A 24,563-nucleotide genomic window follows, 5' to 3' on the forward strand; every position below is an offset into this window, starting at 1 on the left:
AGTTCCCGGTTCGAACGGATGGTCCATTCTGACTTGAAAAATAAAAAAAAAATTAAAGACCAAAAACTGTTATTCGATTTGACAGTTTGACCGCCCGAGCCAATAGTTTACTGACTAAATCAACATTTTTTTTTTATCAAAAAGCAGTTTTAGGGTGAAACTCGACTGCTGGTCTGGTCCGGTTTTAAAAATCATGATGCTATGGTCCAGGATCCCACTTGATGATCTCAACTCCCATCAAATGAGAGGATGAAGTTTTTCCATACCAGACCAATATTTCTCATAGGCTAGCATGACCTTATAAGCCCATAATAAAGATCTATAACAATGCATTACACACCCTTTAAAATGCATCGTACATGCATCTTGAATATATGTCATTCCAGTTTGATTTTAGGTAGCAGAGATCGGTGGGAGCATCATGGAGAGAGAAAGAGAGAATTGAAAGTTTCGAACATGTGCTAAGTAAGGGAACTGTTCTTTGTTTATAATAAAATTTGAAAAGTTTGAATTAAGTTTGAACAATGAACAATTATATTGCGGCTAGTCGAGAGAGTCCAGCGCCCAATTGCCACACGATTTATGATTTTTCTACTTTTCCTGATTAATTAGAATTCATTAACCCTTGAACTGCATCGAGTTATGCCCTTAATTTCTTCTTTAAATTATACAAGCTTTTATTTGGTCAAATTATTTAATCCGATTGGTTTTCAATTTTGGAATTCTTCAAGTTGTAGCCTGCAAATTAAATGATTCGGCCTAGTCAAAGTATTCATATTTCTATATACACACATTTGCACTTGTCTGTGATCAGCTTATTCTCTCCTCATATTGCTTTTAGTTCCTTCAAAATTTTGTGATTTTTTTTGAATTTAAAAGAAAGGAAACTGAATTGATTGTGGGTCAGTTTAAATAACCCCATGTTTAATTTGATTGTTTTATTTATTTTTAATTAAAAACCTACACTAGTCCTAAAAGAAAAATGAGACCAATTAAATTGTAGGAAACCCAAAATTTGTTTCATATGCCAAAGGTTCCACAAGCCACATGAACAAATTTGTTCGTATTTGGCCCGACACAAGAAGTAATTGAAATAGTCAGCTATTGTTTTCAAACTTTTTGTAAGGGATTGAACTATGAAGCTGCAATTTTATAAATTAATAACAACTTGATCTATTAGCATTGGAGCCTTGAAACATGACCGAGTAGTCTTCTGAAAAGCACAGGCATCTAACCTCACATTAGGCTGTGTTTGAAAACGATGCAGACGGAGTGTAAATCCCGGTTCAGGGTAAATTTGTATTCTGGTTCACTTTTGACTGTGTTTGGCAATATTACATTTATGCATTGTTAAATGACAGATCAATGCATATTTACATTGATAATAAGATGTAAAGATAAAAAAAAGTATATGCTTTATTGAAATTCATGTTTGCATCCTTTACAGCTAAAAGTATGTTTGGTAAGAAGATAAATTTGTCAGTGCAAAACTAACCCAATTTTGCAATTTATATGAACCATTTTACACTCTACATATTTGCATCGTTTCCAAATATAGCCTTGGGAACGTTTCCTCATGAATTTAACAAACATGTTGAAGAATTATTCTCAATGTGTGATTGGATGTTATGTGCTCAAAGTTTTTGCTTTCAGGAGATCCGGGCTCTTTTGAAATAGTAGCAAGAAATATTTATTAATTTAAAGCATTAATGTTAGTTGGAAAACATGGATTTTTTCCCATTATTTTTAGTACAAAAATGATTAACTATTGATCCCATCTTTATTTTTAGGCTTGTATTTTTCTCATTTTCAAGAAATAATTGAAGTGGTCGGTTATGTTTTCAAATGTTTTAAATGTGATTGATTTATAAAACCACAAATTTGTTAATTTAATGGAAATTTGATCTTATTAGAACCAAAAATCTTTAAGCCTGTGTTTGGTTGGATTTGTACTGATGCAAAACTATGGTAGTACAATGAATTGTGTGCAAATTCTGATTTATTATTGTTTTAAATTTTACTTTATTTTATTTGATTGCAGTATAAATGAAATAAAACTAGACCTGAAGCATAATAAGGTAAAACCCAAAACAAAAATTTGCATTCTAATACATTTATATTAATACAAATAAATTTATACTAAAAACAAACACAACCTAATTAACAAATTGAACATTGGAACAAAGATCATTTAACGGGATTGAACCAGAAGCATTCTTCCAAAAGGAAGGTAAAGGAGGACGAAACAATCAATAAGCATAACATTCTACTTTCCAAGAAGCGATTTTTTTTTTTTTTTTTTGGTTTTGTTTTTTTAGCTTTGAAGCCATACTTTCCAAGAAGTGATGACATGTAATTGACCCTATAAAGTTGTCGCGTTTGTCAAATTTAGGGGATAATACGTACCATTTCATGGGCCCTACTGACATGATTCGATGATCTCATCTGACCATCAGTCGCGCCTCTGTTTTTCAGAAAACTAGTGAAAATAAAAGGAGAAAATTACAGTTAAGTCCTCAAAAGTCATATATTCCATGGACCCTTATCTCATATTTTCTTTTCTCACATTGTTTTTTTTTTTTTTTTGATAAATGAAAAAAAAAGTCACGAATAAATGTGTGGCTAGACTAGAATTACTGTGAAGTCGGCATAAGGCGCGTTCTGTGAGAAGCAATTCCGGATTCAAAGATCCATTACTTGGCAAAGGCTAATAAATTAAAAAAAAAAAATGAACTTAGTTAAACCTGAAAATTACATGATGAGCACAGAGTTCCTTGTTTTCTTTGAGCACAAACCAAGTTACCTCCTTTACACCTTACTTCCTCCAGTAAATAAGTTCATCCTTTTCTTGGGTTAGGGTTTGGACGTATTGAAATTTCATAAATTTCCAACCCAACCCGACGCTAGTTGTAATTACACTCCTATGTATAGTTGTATACCACACACTAAACATTGTGAAGTAATTAAGCTAATCTCCCTAGAACTTTTGTTGAATCTATCCCTACCCATTGTTTACATGTAAACCTATAGGGGTGTTCACATTAAATGCCAAATCGATTAAATTAGCCCGATTCAAATCGATTAAACCTATATGTTTAAGTAATTATTAATTAGTCCCTACCTTATTTGTTAAATGTTGATACGTTTTATTTATGTTTTGTTTGAACTTTGAAAAAAATTGATTATTTATGATAAAAATTAAGCGTAAAATCAATACAAATATAATACAATGGTACAATATTTAATTTAGTTTTGTATAAATTTAAATATATATTGACAAAAAAATCAGTTTTTCATAAAAAACTAATCGATTTAAATTTATATTTTGATTTTGCATAAAAACTAAAAAGAAATAAACTTAAATATAGATAGATATTTTAGTTTAAAATATATATAAAAACCGACTAAGCCAATAAACTGACCCAAACCGACCCTTCATATTTGGGTCGGTTTTGATTTAGGGTTGGTCGGTTTTGGTTTAGTCAATAAATAACCGAATAGGTCAAGTCGGTTGAAGAAAATGGCTCAACCCGACCTGTGAACACCCCTATAAAGCTATATGCTTACGGTAGGGTCGGTCGGTTTTGGTTTAGTCAATAAATAACTGACTAGGTCAGGTCGGTTGAAGAAAATGGCTCAACCTGACCCGTGAACACCCCTATAAAGCTATATGCTTACGGGTCAGGTTGGATGGATGACGCAGTACGGAAATGAAACACATGAGAAAAGCTTCAAAGAAAAGAGCAGAAGTCAAAGTTTAGAAAGAAGAATTCTTCACTAAACAATTAAGAGAAAATTGATAACAAGAGAACTGCCTTAGCCTTCCCCTATCTACTCTTTATATAAGCATACACCCTTATGTCTCCTAATCCTAATATGAAAACACTCCCTAATAGAATCCTAGTAAAACTCCTTAAAAAATAAAATCATAATCTAAGAAAACACTCCAAAATAGAATCCTAAAAAATTCTTCAAAAGGAAAGTCCTAATTGAATATAAATTCAAAATAATGCTATCTTGGTAAAAATGAACTAAGATGGAAACTCTGAGAAGGCGCCAACTTAGTAAAAACATGTTAAGATAGAATTCGTGTGATGATGCTATATCGGTAAATATTTAATAAGATGGGCTGGTGGCGTCATTGCTGCTTCTTATGTGTTTTGGAATGGTCCTAACTTGCATAGAATTTATTGGCCTTCTCCTATACTGTATCATTAGAATTAACATTTTACACTGATTCAGGCTTAGGATTTCTACTTAAATTTTAACAAAAGCCTAACCCAATCCTGGCCAAATTGCACCCATAGCTATACTAGGCTAGGTTGGCTTGGGTCGAGGCTAACTTTGATGCAACCCTAGTGTTAAAGTCGAAACTTTAACTCTAACCCAACTCAAAGTTCTCAATAACATGTAGTATACCGTGTTGTATGTATTAATTTATGCATTTGTATGTAAATTTGGTCGAGTCAGGAGTTCGGATTAGCTGAATGCATTAGCCGTGTAGTGGGATCTGTAACCAATGATAAAAATTTTAGGCTACATTGGGCCTGTAATTTTGGGCTGGACCCATTCAAATTTCAATAAATTCCCAACCCAAGCCCATCCCAGTCGCACCCCCTTAAATATACCAAGGTTTTAAAGACAAGGTCTAGTCTCAAAGCTTATGTATATATGTATGAAACCAAATTTTATGTTCATGTTTGAGCATTTTGGAATATTGTTTATGTTATTTACTTGACAGAAAATTTATAAATTTATTGTTTTTTTCATTGCCTAGTGCCCACCTTCTTTTATTAATTTAATATTATCATCACTATTGTAATTATAATTACTTAGAATATATATATATATATATTTTTAATTTGAGATTATATTCTTTGACAAGTATCAAATATCAATTTAAGCCCTTTTTTATGGGAGAATGACGGTTCAGTCCAGAGTCAAAATTTGTAGGCCCAAATTACTGTTGGGGTAGGTGCCAGCTCAGAATTGATGTCAATTCGTGGGTCGACATTGATGCATAGAATGTGGATTGTTGACGTTTTGAATGTTTATAATTTTGCAGTGAAAATCAGAAATCTGAATTGGGCCTATCCGTACTTTTCCATTTTTTTTTTTTTTTGTTTGGTGGAACACACGAAGTTTCAGCCGAAACAACTCAAGGCTAAAGGGTGGCAGGTGGAGTGAGGTGTTCGTCTCTTGCTAGGAGATATTTTAACAAAGTGGTTTTTGCTTCATCTCACCTCCTTTTAAAAACTAACAAATATACCATACGACTAGGCTAAGCTGTAGTAATGAAAGCCCAGCCCACTAGATTCAAACTGAATTTTAATTGGGCTGGAATCCTTAGCCCAGGTTTGTTTTTCTTCGGGGAACAGGATCTGCTCCTCACATATGGGGTGCCTCATAGAGTTACAGGCACATCCGTCATACATTGGAGACATCTCCTGTGAATAATAATTTATAAGTACGGAAGATGTTCCTAACGAATGGTAGGATGAGATTGTGAGGTCTCTAACACCGTCCCAACATCCTCTTGCAACCTTGCATTGCATCGGAAATATCTATATTCTCATGAAATAAAGTACATGAGTAGGAAGATATTCCCAACATCCTCTTGCATTGCATTGCATTGCCCTGACGGAAGCCGAATTCGAGAAAACATCCGTCCGGTACATTTTTGCATTTCGTAACAGATACTCTCAATCACGATAAAATAGGTCATGAAGTGGCCAATAGCTGAACGATAAGGTGCCACATAGGATAAAAAGCAACAAAAAAGCGGAAAATACCCATCACCTCCTCTCTCTCTCTCTCTGGTGGAAGTCTCCCTCTCTCTAGTTCATGCATAGACGACACTCGGTGGTTGGTAACTCTGTCTACACAGTTACAGAGTTACAAACACGCTTAGAGAGAGAGAGAGATGGGAAGATACAATTCTTTCTTGAGAAGTCCAAAAAAGGAGGAACGACAAGTGCCTAACACTGCTGCGGCCGGATCATCAGAAAGCAAAGCTATTCACTCGTCGGTGACTGCTAAGCGCGGTTGCAATATTATGGATAAACTGGAAGAAATTTTTGGTGCAGAGGAGAACGACGAGTTAGCACTAGCAGGACAGAACTATAGCAACTTCGAGTGGAATTTCATGGAGTTTGGTGATGGACAGCTCAAAGAAGAATATGAAGATGTCGACATGGAGGTAGACTGCAAGGAAAAGAAGGTTACTGATGATGTCTTAGAAGACCAAAACCGTTACAGCAGTTTTTTAAGAAGAGAAACTCTTGGGTTTGGGTTTGGGGAGGATGAAGAGAACCCCATAACTTTGAACCTGAGTCTGAATTATCAGGAGGTGTTGGAGGCATGGTCAGACAGGGGTTCGCTTTAAGGCCGATGACTCTTCTCTTTCCATGGCTAACAACAACTTCGTACGTACTCAGATCAGAAGAAGCTCTCTGTCCTTTTATGAATCTTCATTCCATTCTCATTTTATAGCATAAATTAGCATTTTGATGTAATGGGTTTTATATGGTTTAATATAATATATCTTCGCACTTTCAGACTTAGATGGGTTATTAGTGCTAACTAGCTATTCTTTTGACATTTCACAGATGGGAGGGGTGCCTGTAATGGATGAAGAGAGAACAAGAAGGGAAGCCAGGGTTCTTAGATACAAGGAGAAGCGTCAGAAAAGGCTGTTCTCTAAGAAGATAAGATATCAAGTGCGCAAACTCAATGCAGAAAAGAGACCCAGACTCAAATTTTTTTAATGTTTCAGTGTCCATTCCGGTAAAATTTCCCTCTGTTTCTCTCTCTTAGTTTCTGATAAATCAAAAACAGCCTTAGGGTGTACCAATCCAATGGCCAATTGGCAATGCGGGTGTTAAATGGATTCCAATCTGACATGGAAAAGAAAGATGCTGACACCTCACTTCTGGGGACCCTCCAATTAAAATCCATTAATGTTTTATTTCATCTCTCTTTATTTCCCCATCTACCCATCTATTTTCTTTATAGTTTTAACGAATTTATAATTTTGGTGACTGCAGAGTCGATTCGTGAAGACATCTCCGGACGAGATTACTCAGATGAGCCAGAAATTAGTATCCCAAAAATATCTGAGCACTGAGCAATTCTATAGATTTTTTATTTTTCATCCCTATTTGCTACCAAACACACTTATGCTTTGTCTCCAAGAAAATATCTCAAGTTTCAACTAGCATTTTGTTATGGATGGACCTGAGGTCAACCATGCTCCATTGACTCCATATCAGAGTATACACGTGGCGAACACGAATTTGTGTCCCCTGGTCCAGAATTTGGTGGGCCCAAATTGCACGAAATTGAAGTAGGGGCACCATTATTTCCATGCCTTGAAGGTGTTGGGTCGTTGTCCGGACTCTGGGAAGTAGACAGATTCAAGAGGTTTTTGGAATATCCTCACAAAGAACTAGTCTTCCCAGTTAGCGTGGGGTCCGTGAAGGAAAAAATTTTAGCCATCTACTTTTCCTGGGCATAGGGTTTTCTCTACGTTATACATTAATTCATATAGCCCTATATGATAAGGATTAAAGTATCGGTATCGAGTATCATATAAGATAATTTGGATACAGATACATTTTAGAAATGCATGGATACGAATGAAAAATATGGATACACTAGGGTAATAAATAAAAATTTCATAATATATTAATAATATTAAATTTAAGGTCAAATAGTCATAAATAATGTATAAATACATAAAAAATGTATAAATACATAAAAAATGTATAAATACATAAAAAATGTATATTTTAATAGTGCATATGAAAAAAATATATTACAATTAATATAATATGATGCATAGATATCATACAATTTTATTGATAATGTATCAATCAAGAGTTCAAAATGCAAAACATATTTTCCTATTATATTTTAATTTTTATATCAATCATTTTCGGTTTTACTATTCGTACTTTATTACATTAACAAAAAGGTCGATCGAATATTAAATTCTCTATGTAAATTAAAATATCCATTAATAATTTATAAAATGTATAATCTCAACTTAAAATATATCAAATCTATTAAAATTTCTAAGATACATATATGCAAATTCACAATTTTTGACTTTTAAAATGATTATTCCATTATTATATTTTTATTCCTATAATTTTTTAATTAAAAATCTTTTTTGGTATAAATGTAGATTAGTAGATTTGATAGGTTCAATTTAAGATTGCGTTCTTAAATATTTTGTAAACAATTTCTTCATTTCCTAAATAATAAATATGATTTTATGTAATGTAAATTAATATATATATATTAATATTATATTTTTATAATTTTTTTTGAGATTTAAATAATATTTTGATATAAATATGGATTTTATATATTATTTATTTATGTTATTTATAAAATACTGATTTTAAATATTACTTTTTTAATTTTTAATTAGAGTTAACTGTAATATGTATTATTTATCGGAATTGCATTTATGTAATAAAGAGATAAAAGCTATATTCATTTACTCATAAACATAAAAGGCAGAGTGGTGTGGTGGCCTATAGGCGCGGACGTATTGATATTTTAATCCTTGCTATATAATAATTATTATCATTATAATATAAATTTTATAAATATTACTTTTTATGTTATTTATAATAAATGTTCAAATATTAATTTAAAGAAAAATGATGAAATCGCTTAAATGACTCGGTGGCCAATTGAAATCATGGTTTTTATAACCATGAGTACTTAGTTCAAATCTTCACATGTTCAAAGTAATTTTGGGATTTCTTTCAAGAAAATCTTAATTCGAAGCTTGGTTCTCCAAGTTGTTTCGTGTTGAATAAACCTCTAAACCCTAGAACTGGCCTGAGTGGGGTCAGTTCTAAGAATTTGGAACCAAACCCTACTCAATAATAGTTTGTCAGATCAGTTGAAGGCTTGTTTGGGGTCAGCTCTAGGTAGAACCTACCCATTTGCACACCCCTTGATACACCTATAACAAAACACACACCCATAATATATGTGAAGTGGCCTAGATCAAACTCTAGTTATATAATAATGCCACTTCCTCATTAAAATTATAAAGAAAGACAATACATAATTTTATTTTGAATTGAAATTTATTTATCCCTCCACCGTTAGGGTCCGTAATATAAAGTTTCAAATAACCATACCCTGTAAATGGCCTAGACCAGAGGAATTGGGTAGGCTGTCTTTTTTAGATCCTGAATTTGCCAAACCAGTTAAACCTGCAAAAAAATCAGTTCAAGCAAACTTAACACAAATTTATGTCGATGTAGCTAAATCAGTTTTATAATTGGATTGAGTTCCCACTGGCATTGATTAACTGCAATCCCAGCCAAACAGTGCTGAATCCCACTGAATTCATTCAAATAGGGTATGATAGCCTTAAACATCCATGAGAAGTTCTGGAGAATCATTTAGCTTCTGGCAAGCCCCATCAACATCACATACTTGAATAAGGAACTTGAGACTTGAAATGCCCTGAGGAACTACAAGATCAGATACGTAAAAAGCTTCTACTCGCGCAACACCAAGATACTCCTCACTTTCTCCAATTGCACCATCCAGATCATCAACAGCTTTCTTTGCAAGTTTCTTAACATAAATATTGTACCTCTGAAACGGGGACTTGCTACCTTTTAATTGCCAGATGATCTTAATGCTCAATGTCCTTGCACTCTCAGGACCTGATGCCCATGAAATATATTGACTCTCAACCAACCATGATGTTGAGGGTGGGAAATCTGAGTTCTTTTTAGTTTTGATTGTGATATGACCAAGTGATGCATAATATTCTAATGAAGCAGCAACTGAATTAGCACCTTGTGCGTCTGGCTCTGATGGCAATGTATTAGGGTCACCCTTCAACTTGTAGCAGACAGCATGAATTCCTGTTAGTGTATGACCATTCATTATGATGCTACTTTCCTGTATGACCCAGCCAGGGCCCATCTGAGCATCTTCTTCCACCATTCTAACTTGATGTGGCATAATTATATTACTAAATTTGCTTGAGAACTGGTTCATGGTGAGCAAGTTTCTTCCTGAGGAAGCAAGAAGCACTGAAGTATGTTGACTTGTGCTTGAAAAGAAATCAAGGGCCAGACCCAGAAGTGAGCTCCCACTGGACTTCACCTACAAGCGAAGATGAAAATAGATGAGAGATGGGAAAATCCAGATTTATTAAACTGCCAAAAATTTCAGAAGCTGTTAAGTTGGAATACAGTAAAACATTATATTGTAACCAATTGATCAGATAGGGCTGATAGGTAATGACATTTGGAGAGGTTCTCACTAGGAAGTACAGATTCATCCCTCCAAGGGTAACCTAAATAAATCAGTAACATTAATTTAAAAAGAAACACTAGGGAGTATCTTTCGGTATCAATAAAGAACAATCTCCTTCGAGCATATCCAAAATATAATAGAACATGATATGGAAAGTTGTCTAAATTGGGCCTTTTACTAGCAATATGAATATTAAGATCTCAACTGGAGCTCCACCTGATCAGCAAGGTGACTTGCTCCAAAATGTTTGGATCAGCAACCTGACCCTATTCAAGGTTAACCTGATTTTGCTTCTCATTGTCCTATAACAGTTGGAAATCCCTCATGCTGGTTCTTTTCCCCCTACTAAAAAGCTTTAGGCACAGAGAAATCTACTGTAGTAGTGCCCAAGTTTCAAGGCATGATACCTTATGTCACCATATCTCATCCAATAAGTCCTGTCCTCACAATTGCCTGAATTCTCCTAAATTAGATGAAGTGTCCGTGTCAATACATGGCAGATTCCTCTGTTTCATGGTTTCTTGAAGATATGTTTCCTTTTTCTTTTTCTTCTCTTGCTTGTCTGACATAAGTGAACATTAGGCATACACTATGAATTCCATCCTTTCCCATTAAGTTCTCCCAAGCATCAAGGTTGGACTCTTTAATTATGGCCTTTTCTATATGTATATCATCATCTAAGCCTTGCCCCAACTATATGGGGTGAACAACATTAATCCTATTCCACCATTTCATTCTACTCAGTTTCATATCCATTGCCAAACTATGAGCCCTTAAATTTTTTTTTTTTGGAAAATGGTAATGTACTTTATTCAGCATATTGAAGAGAGATACAACAAGACCCAGTCCACTAGATCTGCCTGGGCACAATGCAAATTACAAGCTCCCAAGACTTGGAACAAAACAAAAGGGGTACATTCTGGTTTTTAAAATCCTCATTCACCGACATCCAGGAGCATAGCTTACCCACGGCTCTCTGCACAATTTCATCTGGGCTTTTAAATTTACCACAGAAGATTCTGTTATTCCTTTCAGTCCAAATGGACCAAAACACAGCTGCCGGGATGGAACTCCAAACAATCTTTTCCTTTCTTGCTGAGACCCTCAACTCTCCAACACATCAGCAGCTCCTTCACAGATTTTGGCATGGTCCAGCTAATCTCTAAAACCTTAAGAAAATGCCCCCAAGATCAAAGAAGAAACCGGACAGTGGATGCACAAGTGCTCTGTAGTTTCTGCACTCTTTCCACACAAACCACAAGAGAGATCCAGGATCTGAATACCTCGTTTCTCCACATTAGTCTTGGTTAGACATTTATCAAGAGCCATGGTCCAGACCAGAAAATTGATCTTGGAGGGACTATTTGGATTCCAAATCTGCCTAACAGGGAAGTTCTCATGACCTGAACCGCACAACTTTAGAAAAATGGATTTGACTGAGAAGCTACCATCTGCATTCCACTTCCAAACCCATTCATCCTCTGAGTTCAAATCAATCATCTGATTTTGAAGCAGCCCCAACAACACCCCATATTCTTCCACCTCCCAGTCAAACAAATTTCTCCTAAAAGAAGAGTCCAAATGATGGAATCACCAGAAATGCTAAAATTTTCAGCAACTGAAGAATCTTGATTCACAGAAATTTGGAAAAGAAGGGGAAAAACATCAGCCAGTGGACCCACTAAACACCAGGGATCCTTGCAAAATTTGATTCTATCCCCCTTGCCAGTTTTAAATCTGATCCCATCTAGAAAGAAAGAAGTGTTCTTCAAGATACCTGCCCAGAGAGATCTTCCCCCATTAAGATTAGGCTCCTTAGATCTCCAATCACCCCATTTCACACCATACTTTGCCGCAATAAGGCTTCTCCACCATGCATTCCTCTCAGAAGCAAATCTTCATAGCCATTTGCTAAGAAGGGCAGAATTAAATTTCTTCAGCTTTCTTATTCCCAACCCACCAGCTTCCTTAGGGAGACATACTTGATCCCACTTTACAATGTGGCTTCTTTTCATCCTCCCAACCCCTCCACAAGAAATTCCTTTGGAGTTGCTCCAGTCTATTTGCCACTTTGTTTGGGATGGGGAAAAGAGAAAGGAAATAAGTAGGCAGGTTGGAAAGAGTACTCTTAATCAAAGTAACCCTACCCCCAAACGATAGATATTTTGCCTTCCACAAGGCCAGCTTCTTCTCCATTCTCTCAGTAATTGAGCACCAGATTGAAGAGGAAGAAAATTTAGCCCCGAGAGGCAGTCCTAAATATTTTACCAGGAGGAAATCAATTTGACAAGCCATCACATTTGCACATTCTTCTAAATTTGAAACATGACCCACTGGGATGATTTGGCTTTTATTCAGATTAACTTTAAGACCATACACCACTTCAAACCAACTCAGAATCCCAAGCACTGATTCCAATTGAGTCACAGAGGCATCAACAAAGCATAAGGTATCATCTACAAATTGCGAGATATTTACCTTTTCCTTTCTAGGAGAGATTGCAAACCCATTCCATAAACCAAATTCTGCAGCTTTTTTACTAAAAAGAGTGAGAATTTCCATGACACAGATGAACAACAAAGGGGACAGAGGATCTTCCTGCCTCAAACCCCTAGAGCTACCAAAGAAACCCGTAGATTGACCATTAATTAGGATTGAGAATTTTGGTGTCTTAATACAAACTCTGATCCAATTTCTCCATTTCTGACCAAAGTTCATTCTGTCCAGCACATGATCCAGACAATTCCAATTGATGAAATCATATGCTTTCTCAATATCAAGTTTACAAATCACACCCAGAGTTCCCTCTCTTCTTCTAGAATCAATTAGCTCATTAGCAATTAGAATTGAGTCCACCATCTGCCTCCCTGGAACAAATGCACTTTGGTTATTGGAGATTACACTGCCTAACAACCCTTTCATTCTTTTTGCCTGGACTTTAGCGAAGATTTTGTAAAAACTGTGCAGAAGACTGATTGGCCTAAAATCCTTTATATTTACAGCCCCATCAATTTTTGGAATGAGAGTAATAAATGTGGCATTCAAGCTTCTTTGCAGCGAGGCATTTGAATAAAACGCCTGGAACACCTTCATCAAGTCTTCTTTCACAAAATTCCAGCATTTCAGGTAGAAAAGGTTTGCGAGGCCATCTGGCCCAGGTGATTTATCTCCTTCTAATTTCTTAATTGCTGCACAAAATTCCTCTTCTGAAAAAGGTCTCTCAAGCCAAGCTTTCTGAACTTCATCCAGCTGCCTGAATGGGAGGTATGTAGGAAAGGGTCTAAACCTCCAACTCTCCTTACAGAGCTTCTTATAAAAAGAAGTTGCAACTGATTTAATCTCTGCCCATGAGTCTCCGCTCTTATCTTCCCACACCAACTTGCTAATAGAAGAAACTCTAGCACGGGCATTTGCCATTTTGTGAGAGAAGTGTGTGTGTTTTTGTCACCTTCCTTTAACCAAGTGATTTTAGCTCTTTGTCTCCACTTAATTTCCTCCTTCACAACCAATTTATCCAAACTGTTTTTTGCTTGGGATCTTTTCAGCCTCAACTCATCAGATATTGGACCCATCTCTTCAGCTCTATCAATCTCTTCAATGATACCCAATAAAGCTTTCTTTTCAATGCCCAAATTTAACTTTTTCTCCAAATTCCAGATCTTTAGTTTCCTTTTAATAGCACCCAGTTTTTTTTGCCAAAATAAAGGAACTTGATCCCTCCACCTGAATATCATTCCATACAGAATTCATCAAAGGAATCAGCTTGTGATCCTCATACCAAGCATTTTCAAATTTGAAAGGAGCTCTAATTTTCTCACGGTGACCACATATTAGCTGGATAGGACAGTGATCGGAAACAGGTCTGGGAAGAGTAATCTGTCTAAAATCAGGAAAGATATCATCCCAGTTTGAAGAAACCAAGAATCTGTCCAACCTCACAAGGGTGGGATTTTCTTGATTATTGGCCCAGGTGAATTTGTTACCTTGAATAGGTATATCCATAAGTTCCATGTTATTTATAAAGTCTGCAAACAGCCTCATCAACCCCGTTCTTCCACTCCTTGTGTTCTTCTCTTCCACCGAAAGAGTTACATTAAAGTCACCACCAATGACCCAAGGATGGTCCAAAGAACCTCTCATATTTGATAACTCCTCCCAAAAACCTGCCCTGAGATTTGAAACTATTGGCCCATAAACATTAGTAATTTGGATAACATTGCCATCTTAAAACTTCATTACTAAAGAAATTGAGAAATTTCCAGTTCTACTAGAGATTAGGCTACAAACCGATGGATCCCAAAGACACAGAAGGCCCCCTGCACTTCCAGTAGCTGCCTTTGCCTTCCATCTGACCTGACCTTCCCCCCAAATACTTCGGATAATAGCAGCATCTAAATTCTCCAATTTTGTCTCTTGAAGCAAAACAATCTTCGACTTCAACATCTTCAAGGAGTCACAAACCACCATTCTTCTTCTGCCCGATCCCAGGCCTCTTACATTCCAGGATAAAATTCTTAAGTCCATAAAACTGTGAGAAAGAACAATACCCCCCCGTCTCAGATTTTCTTCAGCCCCCCTGTAAGCTTAGGAGCTGTACTCGAAGTAGCAGAGAAGAGAAGAAGACCTCTGAAATGCTGTGAATGTCGAACTGAATAGCTCAGTTGACAGTACTGTTATTTATATTAGAATGTAGTACAATGATACAAGGGATTACTGGAATGCCCCTGATTAGTGATGGGACACCCAGACAACTTAAAACATTAAACAGGATTAGGCCCATTAGCACAGGCCCAATACAGGATAACGTAAACTTAAGTATAGGCTACTAAGAACTCTTATCAGCTGAACACTCATACATACAAAGACTTCAATCCAACACTCCCCCTCAAGCTAAGCATGGATATCAATCATGTTTAGCTTGCCAAGTATGTACCTAAACTTTGCTGCTGCCAGCCCTTTAGTCAATACATCTGCAATTTGCATCTCAGATGGAGTATAAGGCACACAGAGTTCACCTGAGACAATTCTCTCTCTAACAAAGTGCCGATCAATCTCAATATGTTTTGTCTTGTCATGCTGCACGGGATTGTTGGCAATGTTGATGGCACCTTTATTGTCACAATACAGCCTGAGAGGACCTTCAGCCTTAATGCCAAGCTCATTAAGAAGAGTTCTGAGCCATAAGAGTTCAGCAACCCCGTGGGCCATAGCTCGATATTCTGCTTCTGCACTTGATCTAGCCACTACATTTTGCTTCTTACTGTGCCATGTGACCAGGTTTCCTCTCACAAATGTACAGTAACCTGAGGTTGACTTTCTGTCTCCAACAGACCCAGCCCAATCTGCATCAGTGTAGGCTTCAATTTCAAGTCTACTGTTTTTCCTGAATAGAATTCCCTTCCCTGGGCAAGTCTTCAAGTACCTGAGAATTCTTTCAACTGCTCTCATGTGAGGGATCTTTGGTGAGTGCATGAATTGACTGACATGGTATCTTTCTCTATCACAGTAGTCCTCACCCATTGATTCTTGTAGATCATGGTTCTGTTCTATTGGAGTGTCTACTGGCCTGCATCCCATCATGCCTGTTTCCTCTAGGAGATCTAGCACATATTTCCTCTGACATATGTAGATTCCTTCTCTTGATCTAGCAACTTCAATCCCAAGAAAATATCTCAGATTTCCCAAGTCTTTGATCTCAAATTCTGAAGCTAGGAACTCCTTCAGTCTCTTTATCTCTTCCAAGTCATTCCCGGTAATCACCATATCATCCACATAAACAATGAGTGCCGTAAGCTTGCTATCCTGTCTCCTTGTAAACAAGGTATGATCTGCACCACTCTGAGTGTACCCCACTTTCTTCATGGCCATACAAAGTCTCTCGAACCATGCCCGGGGAGACTGCTTCAAACCATATAATGCTTTCCTTAGTTTACACACCTTCTTGCCAACATCATAGCCTGGTGGAGGTTCCATGAACACCTCTTCATGAAGATCGCCATTTAGGAAGGCATTCTTCACATCCAGCTGATGAAGTTCCCATGAGAAATTTGCTGCTAGTGACAATAGAACCCGGATTGTGTTGAGCTTTGCTACCGGGGCAAAGGTTTCTTTGTAGTCAATTCCTTCCTTTTGAGTAAATCCCTTTGCCACAAGTTTGGCCTTGTACCTCTCGATTGACCCATCCTCCCTGTGCTTTACTGTAAATACCCACTTGCACCCAACAGTGCCCTTCCCCTCTGGCAGGTCCACTAATTCCCAAGTTCTTGCTTTCATTAGGGCTTTCATCTCTTCATTCATAGCTTCTTTCCACCTTGGATCAGATGCTGCCTCTGAGTACCTAGAAGGAACACGTACAGAGGAAAGAGCAGACACAAAGGAGTGATAGGCAGAAGATAATGTGAGTAAGAAACAAAATCAGCTATGGGATGCCAGGTGGTACAAGAACGGACAAGCTTACGAAGAGCAATAGGAAGATCCAAATCCGAAATATGTGTCAGAATTACCTTGAATTGCAGAGACAGGTTGATCTGAGTCCAACTGGTTGCAGTCATGAGGCTGAGAGCTCTTTTTCCTTCTGTTGTATGTAAGTATCTCCTTCTGTTGCCTACTGGAATCTTCAGGAGCATCTGCTGCATCAGGAGGAGTAACTGGCACATTTGGAGCCTTACTAGGTTGACCCGGAATGTCACAGCTAGGAGTAGTAGGTGATGGAAGACCTAAGTCAGATAGAGGAATAAAAAAGGAGGGAGAATGAGAATCCTCTTCCAATCCACTAGTCTCCCCCTGAAGAGGATTCTGAGAAGATTGGAAATAGGGTTGAGACTCAAAAAAGACTACATCTCTAGTGACATACTTTTTCTTGGAGACAGGATCATAACACTTGTACCCCTTTTGTGTAGGAGAGTACCCAAAAAATATCCCCTTTGTAGCCTTGGGATCCAGCTTGGTTTTCTTTGGATCCTTCACATGTATGAAATATATACAGCCAAAAACCCATGGGGGAAGAGGAAATTCTGGAAGAGTGGGACACAAAACAGAGAAGGGGGTCTTCATACCCAATACCTTAGATGGCATCCGATTTATCAGGTATGATGCAGTGAGTACAGCTTGAGACCAGTATTGCTTGGGCACTTTGTGCTGAAATAGTAGGGCTCAAGCTGTCTCCAATAGATGTCTGTTCTTGCGCTCAGCCACTCCATGTCTCTCCTTGTCCCTGGCATTTTCCCAATCCAATATCAAGTGATGATCAAGCTCTTCCCAAAGGCCTTCTAGAGTTGCAAAGTATGTTGCAACCGTCATATCTCCTTGCCTTAGAGCTGCAATGTCTTGGTTCAATCTGTAGATTCTAGCATTGTTCTTCTTCTGGCCGTAAGTCTTAGATACCTTTTCCCAAATCTTAGTAGCTGTAGGGAAATAATGAACAGTTTTGGCAACCCGAGGTGTCATGGAGGCCAGCAACCAAGACATGACTGTGGCATTTTCCTTGCGCCACACGGCATGCTCAGGACTGCCGACTTCAGGTTCCTTCTTGTCCCCATCTAAATAACCTGTGAGATCACGGGAAGTAATGAAAAGCCTTGCTGAGACAGACCACTCTCTGAAGTTATACTCATCCAGCAACACACTTGTAATCTGCAAGCTGTGCAGATTAGGGTTTTCCAGGTTTGAGGACCTTGCAGCAGGTCTGTTATCTCTAGAGGAAACTTCACCGGATAGTGAGGACATCCTGACTTCAGTCCTAGAGTTGTTCACAGTGCTGTAGGTGGTTCTGTTTAGGGCTGGCCGAAGTGTTCACAGTGCTGGACAATCAAGTGCTGGTAGCCTGCTAGATAGACTTCACTTGGGCTGAAGCAGTCCGGGTACAGCAGCAAGTGAAAGGTTCTGGGCTGATAACCGACCTGAAAATAGGGCCCTTTACCACTGTGCTGTGCAAGTCTTGCTGGAGCTTCAAAGCTGCAACTGTAGAAGAGGCTCTCCCCCTTTCGGCTAGTGCTAGAATTGCTGAAATCTGTCCTCAACTAGGTCTGTCCTATACAGACCTCTCTTAGTAGCCAAATAGCTACTATTTTCTGGAAATAACCTAGTAGGACATCTGCTTCTGGGTCTTACTTCCCTTGAGCCCTACAACCAAGGGAAACCCTAGGTTCGAACTTGCTTTGCTCTCTTACAACCCTAGGTTTTCACTGCAGCAACCCAGAAAAGGAAGAAAGAAGATGAAAAAACAGCAGGAGAAGAAAGAGTGCGCCGGCTGAAACCAGGAAGAAGCTAATGCTCTGATACCATGTAAGCTTAGGAGCTGTACTCGAAATAGCAGAGAAGAGAAGAAGACCTCTGAAATGCCGTGAATGTCGAACTGAATAGCTCAGTCGACAGTACTGTTATTTATATTAGAATGTAGTACAATGATACAAGGAATTACTGGAATGCCCCTGATTAGTGATGGGACACCCAGACAACTTAAAACATTAAACAGGATTAGGCCCATTAACACAGGCCCAGTACAGGATAACTTGAACTTAAGTATAGGCTAATAAGAACTCTTATCAGCCGAACACTCATACATACAAAGACTTCAATCCAACACCCCCGACTCAAATTTTCTTCGACCCCCTTGCAACCCCTTCACTACTCCCCCGCCTTGTCATTCAGGCCCCAAGTGAGTCTCATCATTTCCCTATTTCTCTTTGAATTTGTCCCTCCTTTTTTTGCCGCCATTTTTCCCCTCTCCATCAGAATTCTTTGCTCAATCTCTTCCAAAAATTTTACTGTTTCTGCTTCCATCCCCTCCATCGAAACCCCCAGAAAATTCCCCACACCCAAGAGCTTTGACGTAACCCAAGATGAAGGATTTGTTGCACTGTTACTTGACCTAACTTCCTGACTTGCCACAACATTTGATTTGTCTTTAGACCCTTTCTGGTGAACATCTTCATTACACTTCCTAACTGCAGGGCTTCTCCCTCTTTCCTCCGGCCTTTTGGGTTGATCGAAGTCTTCAGCCAAGTTATCATTTTGACCCACAGAGTCCATCACTGCTAGCGGCGTCACCTCCAATAACTTTGCATTCACAAGCACCAAGGGAAGAGAGCTCTGTTGCTGTCATCAGTGATCTTCTTCCGGCGAGCACTCCAGCCCAGGACGACAAGAGATGGATGTCGCCCCAGCCTGGAAATCTCAGTTCTCAGGGTCCAAAACCTGAGAAGACGACTCCACTGGAGTCTTGACATCCCTCTCAGTTTGCATAAGAGGTTGGCTGACCCAAACCGGCTCCAACCGGACCGGGCTGAACAATCTATGTCTGCCATTGGACCACCTTGGTTCGCTGGCAGATTTTGGAAACTTACTTTTTCTAATCTTCTGGGTGGGTCGGGTATTCAGATTACTGTGATCCGGGTTGAGGTCCTGGACCCGAATCAGAAAAGCCTCTTCTACACGCTCCCCAATCTCTGAAGACTATCTAGAGTTATCTTTCTTCTTCAGCGCGCTCTCCTCCATGGGCGCCACGTGTATTTCTCTTAAACACTCTCTAATTAACTTTTTTATTTCTTCAACCATCGCACCTCCCCCAAAATTCCTCATTTCCGAAGAAGGAGCACTTCTCTCAAGACAATCTCTTGAGAAGAAATCTTGGCCTTCCATAGGTTTCATAATCCCATGGTTCAGATTTAGCCCCAGGTTCGCATCATCTTCCCCTCCAACGATCTCTGACGACCTCGACGGCCGGACATCTCGAATTTGGCAATGTCTAAGAGGTTCTTGCTGCAAAAAGCTCTCCCTAAAATCTTCTAAAACCACCGTCTTAGACACTTCCGAACCCATTCTCTCCTTTTGAACCTGGCTCTCCATCCTCCACCTTCGGACTGATGGTAAAGTTTCAGGCCAAATGCAAACAGAGAAAAGAGATTCCCCAACCACAATCTCCACCTTTGCAGGGATCAGATCGCCCTTCCTCACCTTCATTCGAATCCACTCACACGTGGCCAATGTAGCAGGAGAATCGTCCGTTTCAAGGAAACCACCGTAGGCATCCCCAATCGCTTTGATCACGCTCGGACACCAGAGAAGTAGAGGTAGGACAAACACTCTAATCCACATGGACTCCGAACGATCGAAATCCTCACTTGATTCTGGGTAGAAGCAACCCGCACTAGCTCCCCACCAATCGAGGAGGAGATGATTCCTCCCCATTTTCCATGGACCATTATTGAGAATCCATTTTGCATCTGATCTAGAAGAGAATGAAGAGGAAAAGATCATCCGCCAGCTTCTTCACCCTCACTCCCCCCACCTCCTTCCACGCTTTGCTTGCCCAGCTTTCCAACTCTTGAACCCCTACCCTCCACCAGAATCTTCCCACCAAGCAGTCACGCAGGAATTTTCTTCTTGCCTCAACCCCATGGATCTCTGTCAAAACCACCTGCTTCTCCTCCACCAGTTTCAGTTCAGAAAGTCCAAAGTCCGACCATACTCCCGCCGACACCGCTTTACTGTAAGAAAAGTTCGGTCTTGTCCTCTCACCTATCCCTTTTCTCCTTTTCCAGTTCTGAGCTTCCCATCTTCTCCCTCCCCCTTGAGGTCTCTGAGAAGTTCTTTTATGGAGCATTCTTCTAGTTATCAGTTATCACCACTCACAACAGATACACAGGAAATCTTTCATCTCATCGTGAAGATGATTCCCTTCGGTCACAGTAGCCATCAGAATGAAGATGAGACATGAATATCGCAGTTAAATAATTTCTATCCATGTCCTTTTGGGTCTGTCCCTAGCTCTTCTAGCCCCAACAATTTGGAGTAGTTCTCAAATATACACCCGTTCAGTTAACCCTTTCTAATCCTTGCATTTCATAACCTTGTACCAGAAACCCCTTACATTTTCTTAGAAGAAAACCCCAGGATTTCTTCAAATAACACACCAATCAAATGCTAATAGTTCCTGGTAGTTGCAAAGTGAAATTTACCTTCTATGTTGCAAAAATGTTATCTTTTGGGTCCATTGTACTAGAGTCTTGCTCCATCACACATCAACTAGTCTTGACAGTTAGACCATCGTTAAGTATTGTTCAAGATAGAAAAACAATGATAACATATTTTATAACAATGATTTTAGGATGCTTCAAATCAAGTCAATAATTATACAAGATAATGCCCTTCATAAATTTTCATCCACAAATAAGTTTGCTTACAGAATATGAAATATAGACTGGTTGATCAACCAAAGGTAACTCTCCTTGAAAAAGCCTTGTGCTGAAATCAGTGTTTTCTTCAAGAGTTCCTTTAAATGTGATGTTCCCTCCTCCACTATAAGATGTGTCCTTAAAACTACCAATTGAAAATTATTGATTAGAAAAAAGAAAGATAAAAATAGAATCATAAATTAAGTTCCTAAATAAACCTGGAGAAATAGCAAAAATGGAAAGGAAGCTTTCACTGTGACATAGACTGGTTCATTACTTTGCTTTTTCAATTTCTTTCTAATAAGCTCTGTAATATTATGTTCCAAAGCTCCAAGGGGTTTTGAGGGGAAGGGATAATTTTATATTTCCAACTGATTAGACCATCAAGACCACATCTTAGATGTAGTTATGTAATTATTAACTCTAAACATAGATGTAAAGAGACTGGGCCGAATGGGTCCTAGTATCCTCTCTTGTAATATTTTTTCTATTTTCCTGTTAGCTAATGGGCCTCTCTTAATGGGCCTGTTATTTCTTTTTGTTTGATCTCTTTATGTTACTGCCTAGCTGGCCGCCCACTTAAGGGCATACTTGTAATTATTTTAACATTAATTTTTAGTAAAAAGGATTAGAGAAGAAAGGGAAGATTTTATTCGAACCTTTCTTCTTCTTCGCCCTCTTTTCTCCATCTTCTTCTCTTGTACTGCTGCTCTTACTTTTCTTCCTCCTTTTTCTCTCTAATTTTTCAAGTTTACACCTATTTTTGAGGACTGGTTTACATCTTGGTATCAGAGCAGGTTTCTTTCTTCCTTCTTTTCTTCTTCCTCTTTTCCCATACACCCTTAGATTAAGAGAGTGTATGGAGAGATAGGTTCTCTATAGCTCAGAGGATCTATGGCCTAGTTGGTAGAGGATTTGGAGAGTTTAAATCTGGCTGGATATTGCCAAGAAGTGGTGTTGTTCTGTTGCTGCCCAAAACCCTAGCTGACTAGAGATTTTCGAAGGTACAAGTAAGGCTTTGGGTGTGGTGCTCTATGCTTGGGAGGTGTCTTTTGACTCCTAAAGGAGGGCGGTTCAGGTTTGGAAGAGATTGGGAAGCTCTGGTAGGAGCGGCTGCATCTTCTCTCTTCCTCCCCAACAGTTGGACTGAGTAAAACCCTGGTTTTCAAGCATCTGGGTTCTGGTTTGACTTCAAGTAAGTTTATATAGACCAAATTTCTGGTTCTTTGATTTTCGTTTGATTAATGGAGCCATACGGAAGTGAGTTCAAGCAAGTGCCGGTTTCCGGCCTTGGCTCGGTAGGTTCCGTTTTGGCTGGTGTGACCACAATCAAGCTAGATGGGACAAATTATCTTGCTTGGGCACGGTTTATAAGAATTTATGTTTGTAGTAAAGGAAAACTCGGGTATCTCACAGGTAGTAAAGTGAAACCTGAAGAGACAAACCCTGAATTTGAGAAATGGATGCAGGAGAACTATACAGTCATTGGATGGTTGGTCAACTCTATGCAACCTCATATAAGTCAGCATCACCCAGCTTAACACTCGGATCAAAATATTCCGTTCTGATAATGCTAAGGAGTATTTTTAGAAATCCCTCTCTACCTATCTTGAAACTTTTGGGGTTATTCATCAATGTTCTTGTTCCTACACTCCACAACAGAACGAAGTGGTGGAAAGGAAGAACCGACATGTGGTTGAAGTTGCCAGATCCCTCCTGTTTGCATCCCATGTTCCTATAAAATTTTGGGGAGATGTTGTTCTTACTGCTACCTTTTTTATCAACCTATGCCCTCCCAGGTTCTTAACTTCAAAACCCCCTTTAGCCTTCTCTTCCCGGATGAGGATCTTTTTTCTCTTCCTCTCCGTGTTTTTGGGTGCACTTGCTATGTGCATGTTCACAACCATTAAAGGCACAAATTTGAACCTAAGGCTCGTAAATGTGTTTTTCTGGGATATGCCTCCACACAGAAGGGATATTGCTGTTTTGATCCAGTTAGTGGCACCCGCTTTATATCTCAGGATGTCACATTTGCTGAGTTGACTCCTTTCTTTAGTATTTCTCTTGAGGGGGAGAAATCTGAAGAACCCTTTGCTATGTCTCCAGCTGTTCCTCTTCCCATTCCTCTTAAGTCCTCTCACGAGGTGTCCACTTCTCCCACTGGACCTACCTCTAATATTCCTGTTCCTCCTCCACCTCATTCTCCTATAATTCGTCCTCATCCTGTTCTCCAAAGGTGGTACCAAAGGCACAGATTCAGATATGGGCAAGTTGTTTCCACTCTTACAGAAGAGCCTCTTTCTCCTTCCATCATTATTGAGGTAACAGGTCAGCCTTCCTCTGACCCATCTACATCTTTCCCAGACTTTCCCAGACCTTGACCTTCCTATTACTCTCCGCAAGGGCAAGCGGAAGTGTACAACCCATTGTATCTCCAAACACCTGTCTTACAACCTTCTCTCTCCTTCCTACTACTCTTTTCTTGCTTTTGTTTCTTCCCATGTGATACCCAGGTCCACACCGGAAGCCTTATCTAAACCTGAATAGAGGGATGCTATGATGGCTGAACTGGATGCTTTGCATAAGAACCATACCTGGGATATTGTTTACTTGCCTGAAGGGAAGAAACTAGTGGGTTGTAAATAGGTGTTTACCATTAAATATCACTCTGATGGATCTATTGAGAGGTTTAAGGCTAGGCTGGTTGCTAAAGGCTACACTTAGATGTATGGTATTGACTATCTTGAGACATTTGCTCCTGTAGCTAAGATGACCTTAGTCCGGGTTTTGTTATCTCTAGCCGCTACTTTTGATTGGCCCCTACACCAGTTTGATGTTAAAAATGCCTTCTTGAATGGAGACCTACATGAAGAGGTCTATATGTCTTTGCCTCCAGGGGTGTATGGGAAGGAAATGCAAGGCAAGGTGTGTAAACTGCAGAAATCTATTTATGGTCTCAAACAGTCTCCTCGGGCTTGGTTTGAGAGGTTCAGCGCTGTTCTTGTCTCCTTTGGTTACACACAAACTCAATCTGATCATACCCTGTTCTTGAAGAGAAATGGCTCTCTGGTGACCTTTTTGATAGTT

At 38.8% G+C, this 24,563-nt stretch overlaps 2 protein-coding genes across 3 annotated transcripts in view; one reads left to right on the top strand and one right to left on the bottom strand.

Annotated features, from left to right (window-relative positions):
• Positions 1-5,923: 5,923 nt before the first annotated feature.
• Positions 5,924-6,385, top strand: LOC104597359 (CCT motif family protein). Its single transcript, XM_010258828.1, has one exon. It carries the CDS (start codon positions 5,924-5,926, stop codon positions 6,383-6,385), a length of 462 nt encoding a protein of 153 aa, XP_010257130.1.
• A 2,706-nt stretch (positions 6,386-9,091) lies between these two features.
• Positions 9,092-24,563, bottom strand: part of LOC104597282 (cytosolic endo-beta-N-acetylglucosaminidase 1-like) — a 57,216-nt gene continuing 41,744 nt past the window's right edge. The window contains exons 10-11 of one of the 2 annotated variants that reach the window (XM_010258743.3): positions 21,486-21,621; positions 9,092-10,149 (exon numbers count right to left, since the gene is read on the bottom strand). In XM_010258743.3, coding sequence (XP_010257045.1) covers positions 9,400-10,149; positions 21,486-21,621 — 886 coding nt within the window. In that variant the 3' untranslated portion in view covers positions 9,092-9,399. The remainder of the gene's footprint in view (positions 10,150-21,485; positions 21,622-24,563) is intronic. The other variant, XM_088897198.1, reaches the window with a different exon arrangement.

Source organism: Nelumbo nucifera, chromosome 2 (assembly GCF_055504915.1).
Source record: "Nelumbo nucifera cultivar China Antique chromosome 2, China Antique-T2T, whole genome shotgun sequence".
NCBI classification, from domain to species: Eukaryota; Viridiplantae; Streptophyta; class Magnoliopsida; order Proteales; family Nelumbonaceae; genus Nelumbo; species Nelumbo nucifera.

What these genes read in the sequence shown, in the direction of transcription:
- LOC104597359 (XM_010258828.1), top strand. Translation starts at nt 5,924, where the DNA reads ATGGGAAGATACAATTCTTTCTTGAGAAGTCCAAAAAAGGAGGAACGA.